Genomic DNA, 14,977 nt, shown 5'->3' with positions numbered 1-14,977 from the left:
CTCTGTAATTCCCACATCATGGCCAGGATCAGGAATTACTGGACCAGAGCAATGAACTGGTACTGCAACGGCGTGGCAGACTTGGAAAACCCTCCATGCGTCGGAATTGGGACTCGGCTATTGCCCTTTTTCCAAACTCCTTCGGTTCTGTGTGATCCTTCCGATGCTGCACGCTGCCTTCCAGAGAGCGTTCCACCCATGATGCTCAGCCAGACGGCGACTTATTCTAGGATCCCTGATCGCTTCCGCACGGAGAGCATCCTTGTGGACTCGGCTGAGGCCATGCACGTGTGAGGCCAACGGTCTGATCAAAGACAGCCGCGCTATATTAAATGGTCTGAAATGTAAAGATCCCATGAGAAAAAGATGGAGTGAAAGTGGACCTTTTATGAGGGCGTGCGCACACACACACACACAGAGGGTCAGACTAAGGCCACCATAGAAAATTATTCAGGTGGTGGTTGCAGGTCTTGTATTACTTTGTAAAATGTTGTTCCTCTTTTACCTGTTACCATGGCTACACTTCCTCTCCTATGCTTCTCTTCCTGCTTGTACACCTCAGCATGGTAAAAGGTGGACAGAGTTCTCAGCTACTCCCCTGAGTCAGGCCTTCGAATAGTTTTTACTGCCAAACTTCGCTGTCAGCAAAATTCAGACACACATGTTTCTACATGTGACAGTTTATCTTGCACTCTGTAATGTTCAGACTTACCCACTAGAATCTGTACTGATGGACAATTCCACAATGTTCATGAATCTATTGTGAAATTCAACTTGGCGCTAAGAGGGTGATTAAACCACCTGCTGAGAAGCTCTGCTGTGTGTAATATTAGTTAAACCAACTGCTATGAGCTATTTTATCATTTACAAAAGTTATTTTTCCAAACAAATTTAAACTATACAGTATGAGCATAATCTCACTATCTCTTCATTGTGGGTTCATAAGGTTCTTTGTTAGTTTTGGTGGTGGTGTTTGTTTTTGTTTTTTGTTGATCTACCTTTTACAAAGATAAGCATATTTAAACATGTCACTCAGGGAGATAGCTGGTCTCTGTCTTGCCAGTATCCTCATGCAGCCAGCCATACACACACACACACGCCTACACAGACACGTGTACCACTCTGCACCGAATAGGAGACCCGTATCCTAGATCACTGTGTCTTGTATGTATGTATATATTATATATATATGCAGTATATATTTTTGTGAATGTGTCACAAAGTGTCAAAAAACCTTTTCTCTTCTAATGTTAAATTGTCTTTGAGACCGAGTTATATAAAAGATTAAATAAAGATTAAAGATAGGTTTTATTCTTTGATGTATGATGTTTCTGTATGAACTAGGTTTGGACTGTAGCCTTTTCCCATTTAGAAATGTGTCCACTGACTTGTCTTGTTTGGCTTATGATCTGTTTTTACAAATGTAGCCTAAGCACAAAACAAATACCAAAATGATCCCCTCACTCCTTTGGACATGCATATAACGATGTTAACCTCATGACTGGGTCAGACAGATCATTTCAGTGTTGTAAAATTGTGCTTCAAAGAATGTAATAAAGGTTTTTTTTTGTATTTAAAGCGTTAAATAATTTTTGGTGAGGGAGCACAAGTAAGTTGACTGTAGTTTGGGGGAGACGACTAGGCTGTCCCTGATTGCTTTTCTCCCGGAACAGTAAAAGGGCGTGAGTGATTTACACTGAATACCATAACATGTTTGGCCATGTAAGATGGTAACAGACCATCCCAAAATCTCTTTTCGTCTTTCCATAAATATAAACAACGGTAGAAATGTAGGCCTACTGGGACTAAAAATAATAATTTGGCTTGTCGAAACAGACCAAGTTGATTGATTTGTATTTGACCGAAAGAGTTAAGTGACGGTCACACTTCGTCCGGCTTAAATGCGCGACGGTAACACGGGCCTTTGTTTTGAAAAATAGTGAGCTCCATGACCCGGAAGTGCCAGGTGTTTCTATTGTACTGACCCTCGGATTTTCTTATTCAGCCAAGCCGAAGTTTGCTGTACAAGGAAGAGTTGCGTGTTTTCTAGTTGTAAAAGTGATTTAATAACGAATTTTACGGTTCATCGGTTAAAAAAAAAAAAAAAAAAAAAAAAGTGAAAAGGAGACGCAAAAATGTCTGTTGCTGGCTTGAAGAAACAGTTTTATAAAGCAAGTCAGGTGAGCGTTTTTATTTCCCAAGTTTAACTTCATACAATGGAGTTAAAACTTTTTCATAGTAGTTAAACAGTAGGATAGCTTATTAGCTGAGTAAGACACCGCTGTTAGTTCGCCGCTTTTGTGGTAAAATAATTGTGACAAGCGCTTATGTAGGTCTGTAGACTGTAATGCAACTTGTTAGCTAGGTAACTAGCATAGCTGTTAGCTTTAATATGGACCCACCCCGATTCTTATGCTGAATGTTTTGTAGCCAACTACATTTACCGTCACGTTAACCCGAAGAGACGTCGTGTGTGTAGAGTGTAATTACATATCCGAAGAGGAGGGCAAAGTTGACATTAAGCTGTGTCACTTTGTTTTGCTAGAGCTGTGAAAATAACCAGTTGTTAATTAGAATTGACATCTTGTGTCCACTCCCTGTCACGTCCGTGTGACGTCAGCATTCCCTGCTCTCGGCGCAGCTGTATGTCCTTGTCCGATATGGATAGAGAACAATAATGAATCTATTTTACATCCAGGTGATATAGCCTGTATTTCATCTATAAACCTCAGGCATATACGGACCACCACAACTAGAACCACACGGTTGGTTATAAAGAAATGAGTAACTTTGAACAAGGAACCATGACTGAAAACAAGGGTCAATCAGGCACCCACCCCCTGAGTCTAAATCTCACCTCAGATTACACGGTTGCAGTGGCAGGTGTGACAGGTCTGCAGTTTGGCCATCACCAATGAGCAGAGCTCACGCAGAATACCACAGTAAATGGAGCTGTTGATAAATGTCTGCGGATAAATCCGTTCCTTCATCACTGTAACCTTTTTGGCCTTCGCTGCTGATGTCCAGTGTCTGTGCAACACCATGGTTGGGGAAAGTTTTGAAGACTGTCCAAAATTAGTAACAGCCAAAGATGATGTCTCTGAAGACAAAAGGAAGAGAGTTTGTGAGATCCTAAGTTGATCTGTGTATCCCTTATTTAGTTCATACCATGTAAGCGCTGCATAGTTTCTACTGGCACCGAAGGCCGACAGCTTATTAGGGGTGTAATAGTTCACCGGTAGGCTACTGCGGCCTGGCACACTGTATGTAATACTTTGCGGTTTTGGCTAGATTAAACTAAGCAGCACTCTTCATCCACCGAACCCAGTCCACATTTTCTGTGCATGCAGGGTTCCAGCGTTATCTTCCTGGTAATAAGCACCAATCTCAGCTTTTTGCTTCTAATCACAGGGCAATTGTCTGCATGGATGCATACATGCAACGTTGTGCCATCCGACCCCTTGCAGTTCCATGATTGAGATTTCCTGGGGAGGTTCTTGGCCTATTGCCCACTGTTTGCCCACTGTTTCTGTTACTCATCATACAGAAAAGGGTGAGAAACCTGGGACAATGAGGCTCTGACTGGCTTACTGTTACTGAAGAATGCCTGAAATGCATAAGTGTCTATAAATCGTTTGAGGCTGCTTTCAGGGACATGAACAGCTGATTTTAGCAGTGATGTCATCCCCGTTATTGTGCTAATGCACAGATCGGAAAGCACGGTTCTGTCTAGAATTGTTGATATCATTTAGTGGATTACAGTTTACTAAATAGTTTTCAAAAATAAACTTTTCAATGAATGCATCTTCAGTCTTTGAAACAGATATCTGAAATGCTCTAAGGGCTTCTTGAGAGGCAAAGATATCTGCACAAAAAATTTGTTTTAATAAAAAAGTCCACTAAAGCTATAAAACATGATCATATACACTGACTATTTCTAATTTAGTGCTAATTCCTCAAATAATGTCTGATATAATGTTCGAGGGTGTTTCATCTGTTGCCATGGAATACAGGGCTAATCATATCCTTTCAACCAGAAATCTCTGCTGGTGAGTCCGTTAAGAAAGTATTCCCATTTGTAAAGCTGAAACCCTTGAATCAGATTCAGTTTCCTGGCAGGCAGGTAGAGTAAACGTCGTGGAAAGCCATTGGAATCCTGTCAGACCGCTTCAGCTCACAGCGTTGCACAAAACAAGGAAGCACACATGCAAACACTGCTCACACGCCCTCTGTGTGTTTACGTACCTGTGTGGCAGGGTTTTTTTCCATAGCTTCCCTGCAGAGCAAGGCAGCTGATATTCTTTCTGTTACAGACACAACAACTGAATAACAGGGATTTTTAAAATATTTTAAAACAGGCACTGTAGCAGGCTGCCTGTCCTGAAGTGTGGTGTGAGTCAGAGAGGCATGTGTGGCATGGCAGAGGGCATTTTGCTGCCAGTGCCCAGTCTGCAGGCTGTCATTGCCTCTTTTAAACCTTTGACTTTGTGCAAGATGGCTGCCTGCTGTAGCCAAGCCGTGTAAGTGCGTGCATGCTTGCATGCGTGCTTGCGTGCGTCAGTTTAAAAAAAGCAAAACCTACCCTGCATAAATCCAGCTTTGCGGTGTACCCCCAAGGAGGGTGAAGCGGGTTTAGATGCCACCCCTCCCCCGCTGACTGATTCTCCCACTTGCTTTGTCTCCCATTGGCTGCTGTCACCATGTGATGGCTTCTGTTGACGATACAGCTTATAGTCTAATGTGCGAAAAATATAAAGGATGATTTCAAAAAAGCATTCGTTATGTCACCTGTCAAGTTAAGACATCCTTTGCTTGGGGTGACCTCTTAATCCGTTACCCGTCATTCACACTATAAACCGATTTTTCTGTTACGCAATTATGAATGCGTTCTCGCTTCTTCACACCTCAGGTTTTTGAAGACAATAATTTCGCAGTCTATTTTTAGGATTTAAAAAAAAGGTCAATCATAGTCCTAGGATGACGCACATCTTGTGAACCTGGCTGTTCACAGCTCAGCGGAGTTAAGCACTTTTAACACTGAATTAACACACCTGACTCAACTCAATGGCTGATTTGAGTGTCTAAGCTGGGCAAACAGTCAGTTACTGTGTGTTTTATGGCATTCCATGATGTGGAGGTTTGATCCTGTCGGTATAAGGTAAAGGCCAGGGCCTGCTTCCCGGCTCTTCTGGTATGTCTGACAGTACACTCTTGAACAGCAGAGGCAGTGTTTGAGAGACCCTTCCCTCCGACATAGAAATGTCTCTGTGGTGTGTCACACGGACTCAGTCAAGGTATTACGAGTGATGTGATGTTCCCAGGAGGCTTGATTAAATAGTGAACATAAATAGGTTATGCAACAGCTTTTTTGCCTCATTCAATTATTGTAATTTATTTTTATTAATAATTTCATCATCATCATCAATTTATTTCAAAGAGTCTGTGTAAAAGACGTATGTGCCCAACATATGTGGTAAATGCAAGGAAAATGCATGGGAGGATTTTGCACCTGCAATTATGCAGACATGCACGATGTGACCAATCAATAGTAGTCGTGTCTGTAAGCCTTCTCTTTCGTTCAGCTTGTCCCATTTGGGGTCGCCGGCGCCGATGACCTGATCCCATTTCCCTCTGCGCTCTGCGTCTTCCTGTGTCACGCCCAGCGCTGGCATGTCCTTCCCTCACCACATCCAGGCATCTCCTCTGTGGCCTTCCTCTTTTCCTGGTGGTCTCATCCGCGGTGTCCCCTCCTCCCCGTATACCCAGCATCCCTCGGTGCATCTCCGCCTTGCCTGCAAACCTTCGAACCTGAAGTGACCCTCTAATACACTCATTCCTAATCCTATCCAGCCTAACAACTGAAAAGTAAACATTTGGTTATGGTGTGACGTTACAACATTTAGTCAGTGATCTTCCAGAGACAAAGGTCACAAGTTGAACTCTGTCTTTTAAAAACAAACTCTTTAACTTTTTCTTTTCTCTCCATCTCCAGTCTTCACTCTGCCACCCTGTTGTTGTTTTTTGTTGTTTTGTTTTTTGTTTTTTTTGTCTGTCTGAAGGTCTAAAGTAGCTTTCCTGGCCTGGAACTTCATATTTCAGTTTAGTGGTGGCTGTTCATGTTTTTATTTTTCTCCCAAACCTGAAACATGATAAATGAAATGTAATCTCTTTGTTTCAGAAAACACACGTTTGAAAGGTACCGTTTTGCGTTACAAGTTACTACAAGTTATAGCGTTTTTGATTACAAGTTAGAGCAGGCATCCATCTGCTATCACGCCACAGAGAAATACAGATATGCAAAGAAGGAACAGCGTATCATGGGAAGAAACTGACACTTGCACTATTGAAAGCAGGAAACGCCTGGCGATCCTTTCTGTGCCTCCACCACTGAACCCGTGCTGGGCTCCTGCTTCGTCTTTCAGTAGTGGATGGTGGCAGAGAAATGCATGGAGCAGGTCTGGCACTCACCGTCCCACCTGTTCTACAAACTTAAACGCCTGCTTCCCTTTGCACGTTCATTGCGCGCTCTAAGCGACTCCTCAAAGCTCAGCGCAGCTCCGAGACATCGGAGTCGGCGAAGCCATTCGCCGTCGGCAGACGCCGAACAAGGGTTAAAGGACGCTTCACCTACCCACCATCCAGGCGACCACACACTGCTAACGCGCTCGCTGCAGCCTCCCAATCAGGGTGGGCGGGTAGCTTAAGTCTGCCCTCTTTCTTACCATAATCTGTGGTCGGTGATTCACCCCCTAGCACTCTAATAGAGGACGTGTTTGCTTCAGTTATGAGCGCGTTCCAGTGGTTTGCTTTAGAGGGCGAGTCTGGGGTTCAGTGGTTCACCTTATTGGACAAGTCAGTTCATGTACTAATGTGTTCCTGTCCTATGTTCCAGGAGTTTTCAGGAATGGAACAAAGGTGTCTGGTTTGTGGGCTATTATGTAAAGCGTTTATTTGGACTTGTTCGCCAAGTTTGGTGGCTGCAGCTGCTACTCCTTAAGAACATACTGAAGTCTGATAGTCTAGAATGCAACGTAAGGCAATGCGAGATGGCAAAGTATACCATCACGATACTTGAAGACGTTTCAGTGACACATGATGAAGCAGATCGTGTTATTTAGGGTTTCTTTGATGTTTATGCTATGGAACAGCACACCAGCAGAGCCACATGAATAGTTTATTGAAGGATAGTTTTTAAGCCAGAAATGAGGTAAAATATAAGAATTTGCTAACAGCCATTGCACTGTTTTTTTAACGTCCAATCAGCAACTTGATACTGTACACCACTATAGCACTCTATACCACTGTTGTTGTCTACAGGCTCTCCATTATCGATCTCTTTATGTAGTGGTCAGTTTTGTGCAAGCCCTGACACTGCTGGGAAAATGCATACTATGTCACTGTTTTCTCATGATGGTGATGATGTGTCGTCATATTCCTTGCACCTAATGTACAGGCCTGAGAGTTGTCAGAGAAATCCCATCAAGGTCAAAGGTCACATTGTCAAAGGCTACACTTTTTGCTCCCCATCTTCCTGCCTTCACTTGTCTGCGCAGTAACTATAGCAACCCGCAGATGAACGCAAAGGTCACTCACTGTAGCTCACGCATGACACTTGTGGGTTATTGTCTCCCTTTTTTTTTTGCAGATGGTGAGCGAGAAAGTGGGCGGAGCAGAAGGCACAAAGCTCGATGAAGACTTCAAGGACCTGGAGAGGGTGAGGGGCTGGGTGCACGCTCCTCCGACAGAGTATCATCGATCAGCCATTTAAAAAGAGGGGGGGAAAAAAAATCTCCTCACAAAGAGGCCATTTAAGATGTAATACCTTGAAAGTGTCCCTGACCCTGCTGGCTGTGACGTGGTGCTGTGCTGTCTCTGCACGGAGACAAAAAGTGTTCCTGTCCAGCTTATATACCCCATCGTCATCGGCTCATTGGGCCGTTAGCCTGAATTGTTGATGACCAGTGAGCTGTGGATACACTTCTCTTGTTTAATTTGGCTGTCACCCAGTTGTGATTGTTAGTACAGCTGCCTCTCTCTCTCTCTCTCACACACACACACACACACACACACACACACACACACACACACAAACCCTCTCCCCTGTGTGTGTTTACAGAAGGCTGATATCACCAGTAAGGCCATAGTGGAAGTGCTGTCAAGGACATCAGAATATCTGCAGCCCAACCCAGGTAGCACACACACACACACACAGAAGGGCTCAGAGCCTTATTCCTTTAGCCTTATTGCACCGTTCAGAGATTATGCAATTATTTATTAAGTTAATGAACAAATTGACATTGTAATGTACAAGACGGGCTGAGAAATCAAGCTTGCTGATATCCGTTCACTGATTCACCACAGGCGTTGACTTTTCAAAGAGAAAATGACATTTGTTGTTACATTCAGCCTTAAACCTCAAAAATCCATTTAATTTTTATGTATGTACATATGTGCTTGTGTGTGTGTGTGTGTGTGTGTGTGTGTGTGTGTGTGTGTGTGTGTGTGTGCGCACGTGCGTCTGCGTATGGGTGGGTGCGTGTGTCCTGTCTGGCAGCATCCCGGGCTAAGCTGTCCATGCTGAGCACCGTGTCTAAAATCCGGGGCCAGGTGAAGAGCACAGGCTACCCTCAGGCCGAGGGGCTTCTGGGGGAGTCCATGGTCCGATACGGCCGTGAGATGGGTGAGGATACCAACTTCGGTAAGTGTGTGTGTGTGTGTGTGTGTGTGTGTGTGTGTGTGTGTGTGTGTGTGTGTGTCATGATACTGGTCTATTCTAACACTGGTAGGAGTGAAAAAGTAGGGAAGGTTTGTGTGTGCACTGGAAGGGCCACTAACTGCGGTGAGCGAGAGAAAGTTCGTTCAGGTGGTTGGGTCGTTGTTTCTGGTGGATATGTGCCGTCACGTGGGCATCAACTTTGCGAAACACAAACTGCAGTATGACAAAAAGGTCCCAAGGGACAGAAGGATTCCTTGACCTGAGCTGTTATTCACATCATGTACACAAACTTCTCACCATCATTCTAGTATGTACTACATGTAGGCGAGAGGCGTTCTGCCTGATCTGGAACTGTAATCAGACCTGCAGTTGTGATCTTTAGCTTATAGAGGTGTAGGAACATGTACCCCCCATGCTTAACACAGACATGAAAGACCAGTGTGGGACTGGCACAACATTATACTAGGATATTGGTTTTGTTTATTCTTACATGGCATATCTGTTTATTTATGTGGACCTCTGGGAAAAGTCTCTAAAAATAAACAATCTAATCAGATCACGATTATCCAGTTTAGACCAGGCTAAACTGATAATCTGTCAAAACAAGATTTTCTCAGCAGTGGGTGGAATCTTAAGTCCCTGCAAAGCAACCGATAGGGTAAGGTGTTTGCTGTGGTCTGTAGGTGGCGCACTTGTTGAGGTCGGGGAGTCTATGAAGAGGCTGGCAGAAGTAAAAGACTCTCTGGATATTGACGTGAAGCAGAACTTTATCGACCCTTTCCAGACCATCGTGGACAAGGACCTCAGGGACATCCAGGTAGGATGTTCAAGACAATTTCAGAAGGTATAAACAGGTAGATCTGAAGTCGCAGTAACCCTCAGTTGTTGAGGGGAAACCCAGCACAGCGTTAAACACGGCACCACCGTGGTGTCGCGCTATTCGCTCTCTGCTCCATCCAGCACCAGCTGAAGAAATTGGAAGGCCGTCGCCTGGACTACGACTACAAGAAGAAGCGTCAGGGGAAGATTCCGGACGAGGAGCTCCGCGCGTCCCTGGAGAAGTTCCACGAGTCCAAAGAAGCAGCGGAGATGAGCATGCACAACCTCCTGGAGACGGACGTGAGTGAGGCTCGCGTCCAACGCACGGGCCCGTGTTGCTGGGCTGTTGCACCCCACGTGTACTGCCATCCTCTGGCATCTGATGGGTTAGCGACTGGGCTTGTGCTCAGCATCCCACCCCTCCACCATCCCAGTCCTCGCAAGGGGCCACAATACCAGGGGATGTTCTCCCAGCCAATTACCCAACAGCCTCTGCCATCTGCCCAGCATTAGCATATGTCTCAGACACTGCGAAGAGAAAGCAAGCCTGCAGGGGAAAATGGGCAGAAATAGTTGTGCCCTTGAAATGTGTTTTAATTGGGCGTCAGGACCCCGTTTCGGATCCTGACCTGGCCATGTTTCGTTAAGCATTGGTCTGTTGGTGTTCTCGGTGGGTATTCATTATGTCTGCAGTAGGCATGTCGCTAAAGCCTCCCGGAGCAAGATCCTCCGTCTGCGTTTTAGGATTGTGATCACAGGACAGATCCTGGATCAGGAGTAGACCCTGTATATGGGTTTATACAGCAGAGGATGTAAATGTATAGGACTCCAGGTGCACTGACAAAGGAATGTGAAAAGGTGCCATGGGAAACAGCTGGGTGGGCAGGCAGGTAGGCAGGCAGGCAGGCTTACGTAATGAACAGTGCTGAGCCTCTCGCTCCCTCGCTCTCTCTTTTATACACACACTCGCGCGCGCGCTCTCTCTCTCTCTCTCTCTCACACTTTTGCCCTGTCCACCACCCCCTCACCCCTCTCTGTGCACCCTCTGCCTGTCCACATGTACCGCCCTGCTGGTTCCTGTAGGGTCTCTGTATTAGATGTTTACCCAAGCTCAGTGTAATCTGTCTGGAACAGAAGGCTGCCATCTTTCCACAGAGCAACCAGCAGTACCCAGGGGGAAAACAGCTTCCTTTATTAAAAAATGTCTAATCCTAGAGGGTAAAGGTGTGTTTGGGGATGGACCGTGTTCTCTGAGGTGGTGCCAAGAGAACACGGATGTTTTCTTTTGAGCAACTTTACAGGGATTATTGTAATTCACTTTAGGAGGCCTAGAGTCTCACTGCGTGTGACTGTGCGTGCGTGTGTGTAGGTGGAACAGGTGAGCCAGCTCTTTGCTCTGGTGGAATCCCAGCTACAGTACCACAAGCAGGCCGTGGACGTGCTGGAGGAGCTGTCCAACCAAATGAGGCAGAGGTACACCCTCGCCGACAGTCTCCCCTCCCCCCCCCCCCCACACTGCTCCTTCTTTCCTTCCCCGTTCCTCTTCCTTCCCGTTAATTGCTTCTTGTTCAGCCATATTAAATTCTCTCTCTCTCTCGCTCTCTCTCTGGGGGTGTGTGCACGGGTCAGATTGGACAATGCCCAGTCTCAGCCTCGTCAGAAGCGCATGCCCAAGCGTCTACCCAGCTTCGACTCCTGGGACCCGGAGCCGCCTAACGAGGGCTTCAGCCCCATGGCGGTGGCTCCCGCATCCGCAGGTGAGCCCCACCTTGGCACGGCACCTCACAGCGGGGCCGGCAAGCACCGTGTGAGCGAAAGCGAAAACCATCGTGACTCACTCTAATGACTGCTGCCTCCCAGGACTTTCTGTGGTGTTCTAGACGTTATTAGTCAGTGCGGCTTATCAGTGGTGCGGATTATTAGAGTTCCAGTCAGGCATAACAGCATGTACTACTGACAAGCTGTTAATGTCCTTACCCCCACACACCCTCACACGCCCTTGTACACCCTCACACAACCTCGCAAACCCTAACATGCACACAACCTGGTGGCAGTGTGTGTATGCACTGATTATGGCAACATAAATGCTTTGATAATGCATCTCACTCAGGTGTGTGTTAGTATGTAGGAGTGGCTGTGTGAGAAACCTGTGTGTTTTAAACTGCGCGCACACCCGTGTGTGTGTGTGTGTGTGTGTGTGTGTGTGTGTGTGTGTGTGTGTGTGTGTGTGTGTGGTGTATTTTACACTGATACTTTTTTAAAATTTGTTTGTATTTTTACCCTGCCAGCCCCTCCCCTACCCAACAGAACATCTCTACGTCAGAAATGTCGCTGTAAGTCTGTTACTCGTACTTTACACTCCGGTGCAGCCCACTCTCTTACTAAACCCTACTAAAACTCGCACACACTCCTTTGACCACATCTTAAACTGTCCTAATGAAGAAGCATTAAAGGATTCAACAAAGATTCAATGACATTTGCTAAAGACATTTACAATCAGTGACTTCTCATTGTCACACCATTTATCTCCTCTCTTTGTACCTCTTAACTCTCATTCTCTCCCACCCTCTCTCTCCCCCAAGCTACGGACCAGCCATGCTGTAAGGCCCAGTACGACTTCGAGCCAGAGAACGAGGGAGAGCTTGGCTTCCGCGAGGGTGACGTCATCACGCTGACCAGCCAGATCGACGAGAACTGGTACGAGGGCGTGCTCCGTGGCCAGACAGGCTACTTCCCCTGCAGCTACGTGGAGGTGATGGTGCCCCTACCCCACTGACCCACCACTAACACGAGGGATGGACGGAGAGAAGGAGAGCGAGCGAGGGACAGAAAGATGGATGGAGCCATTGGGCACAGGACGGGGTGGGGAGGGAGAATCGGAGACAAAAGCGGAGGCTAAGGGAACAGCCAAGGCTAAGGGAACAGCCAAGGCTAAGGGAACAGTAGTTGAACAGTTCGCTAAGACAGCGAGACATGGCCGTAGGGTTCACGTATGGGTTTTTTTTGGTGCACTTTTCCAGTTTCCCAGCGTGTCTCTTCATTGAGAATGCAATAGCACGGGGCTTATTTGTATGGGTCACTCTCTCTAAAACGCTGCTATATCTTTACCATGAAATCCATAAAACGCTTACTGTGCCCTTTTGCCGGGCTCAGCAGGGCCTTTAATAGAAATATATAGATTCTGTTTTTTTTCTTGAATCTCTTTTTTTCTCTCTGAAATATCAGGCATGTACTTCTTTAATCTTCAAATTTTCTTGAAAATTTAGTCCCTCTCCGCACTACACTAAGCAGGCTTGTCTTGCCTATTTAAGATGTCTCTCTTTTATATGTGCTTGCTGCCACCTAGTGGCCATGTTGTGATACAACACAAACAATCTGGACAGCATACTACATGTAAAATAGGCACGTCACCACGTTGGATCTGAACCGGTATGTGGTCTTTGTATACCTGCCTGCCCTTTTGATACGAGATCCTCTGATCTGAAAGTCAGAGCATCGTCACCTTTCTTTGTTGTGTGACCTTTGCTAGTGTCATTGTATTTGATAATGGTATTGCACAGATGTCTCCAGTGCTGGAATCCAGCGTTGCCAGGTCTGCCTAACGATGCTTTGGCCTTTCCTGTAGCTGGCTGGAGGAGACCAAAGAAACAACAGAATTTAAGCAGATGCTTACTTGTTTATCAGCAAATACGTCAGGACTCTGATCTTTGTTTACAGGCCACAGCGGTTGATGGATAGAAGTGCCTGAGGTTAAGTGTTGGACGTGTGAGTGAGTGAATGTTAATGAGTGTGAGAGTTGGCGAGTGTGTTTCACAGGGATGAATCTTTGTCATAAAGGGAAACTGAGCTGTTGTCATTTTGATTATGATCTTCATTTGAGTTGATGCCCAAACCCCGCCTCCTCCACATGCACGCGCGCACGCACACACACACACACGCTGCTCTCAGTGTGCGCTGTGCTGTGTCCTTCTCTATAAAACTATCCTCGTCAGTCTTTCCTCCACGGCCGGCAAGGCTGGAGTGGCTTCTCTCTGACTGTAAACTTGATATTTTGGGACCAGTTTTGGGTTTTTTTTGTCTTCTCAGCAAAACACACATGTATAGGTAGGAAAGAACAACTTGGTTCCAGCCAAATGTTTACATCTCTTGGTATTTTCTTCTTTTCTTTGTAAAACGTTATCCCCCCCCCCCCCCCCCCCCCCAAAAAAAAAAAAAATTATATCTTTGTACATTGCTTTAACAAAGCGTGGGGTGGCAAAGGTGTGGAGTTGATCTGATTGTGCTCCAGGGGGTTTTCACCTGAAACAGCTTCGTATTTCCATTTCTCTCGCCCACCTGATTCAGGAGATAAAGTGCTTAGTAACTGCTGGCCTGAACAAGGTCTGCAGTGGAGCCCAAAGCCTTCAAGCTCTTACTCTGCAAACAAAGAGACAAAATGCGTTTAAATCGGTTGGATGGAGTTCACTGCTCTTCTGGCTCTGGGTGGAATTGGAACGTTTACTCTTATCTTCCAGGGATTCTCCTTATCCAAATCCAGTGTCTTCTCGATTAAAAAAAAAACAACTGCAGCTCTGGTCTCGGGTAGCAGCGCGGCAGTTTCTATGGGGCAGCGCTTACCAACGCCTTCTCTCCACATTAGCGCAGATCAGCTTTAATTAAAACCCACGTTATCGCAGTAAGTCCGGAGAGACTTCTGCGTGAGTCGCTGCCGAGGACAAATCGCCTGTGCTTTTGTTAATGAGCCTTTAATTAGCTTAATGTAATTGGGTGTCTACATTTGGGAAGTGGCCCGTAACGAGGTGCGTCCTGCAGGCAGTGGATGTGATGCGCAGAGGAAATGAATAACGTCTACCTAGAGCACGACAGAGTCGCTCACTTTCCCAGATACTGCGCTCTGAAAACCAGATACTCTTACGTCGGGCCCGTAACTTGGTACAGGGTGTTAGTCCAAAACCAAATGTAATATATTTTTGGTTTATTTGACATGTGGGATGTTATCTGCCAAAATGTATTAACTTTTATTTTAATGCATCGCAAAAAAAAACCAAACATATCCTAACTGGACTTGGACTTAAAGATTGTCCTTGTCTAGCTGTATAATCTGTTTTGCAGGGCTGCATTTTCAAATCGGGTTTATATTTGTGATACGTTTCACAGGAAATCACCGTATTGCTCTGTTAATGTTGGCAGTATGTTTTGCATTGTCACAGTGTATAGCAATAAAATATAATATATTTTCATCTTAAATAAATAGAAAAACGAAGGTAATCAGATGTCCAATGTTGTCAATTCTCTTATCTTTAATTGAGATTTTTATGTTTTAAACTTTAACAGGTTATTTTATATGGTTATTTACGCGCATATGCGCGCCTCTGCTCGAGCTAGACTTCATGCGTGATGATTTCTTTAATTGAAGAACGGGAAATACAACAACTATAACAC

The 14,977-nt window shown here is 45.5% G+C and overlaps 1 protein-coding gene across 1 annotated transcript; it reads left to right on the top strand.

Annotated features, from left to right (window-relative positions):
- The first annotated feature begins 1,999 nt into the window (after positions 1 to 1,999).
- sh3gl1a (SH3-domain GRB2-like 1a) lies at positions 2,000 to 13,715 on the top strand. The gene is made up of 10 exons (XM_027025054.2): positions 2,000 to 2,180; positions 7,646 to 7,714; positions 8,117 to 8,189; positions 8,555 to 8,698; positions 9,400 to 9,533; positions 9,677 to 9,835; positions 10,905 to 11,008; positions 11,165 to 11,292; positions 11,824 to 11,868; positions 12,118 to 13,715. Exons 1-10 carry the CDS (start codon positions 2,136 to 2,138, stop codon positions 12,309 to 12,311), a joined length of 1,095 nt encoding a protein of 364 aa, XP_026880855.1. The 5' UTR covers positions 2,000 to 2,135; the 3' UTR covers positions 12,312 to 13,715.
- Positions 13,716 to 14,977: the final 1,262 nt, after the last annotated feature.

Source organism: Electrophorus electricus, chromosome 7, assembly GCF_013358815.1.
Source record: "Electrophorus electricus isolate fEleEle1 chromosome 7, fEleEle1.pri, whole genome shotgun sequence".
Classification (NCBI taxonomy): Eukaryota; Metazoa; Chordata; class Actinopteri; order Gymnotiformes; family Gymnotidae; genus Electrophorus; species Electrophorus electricus.
This window is presented reverse-complemented; position numbering and strand designations above follow the sequence as displayed.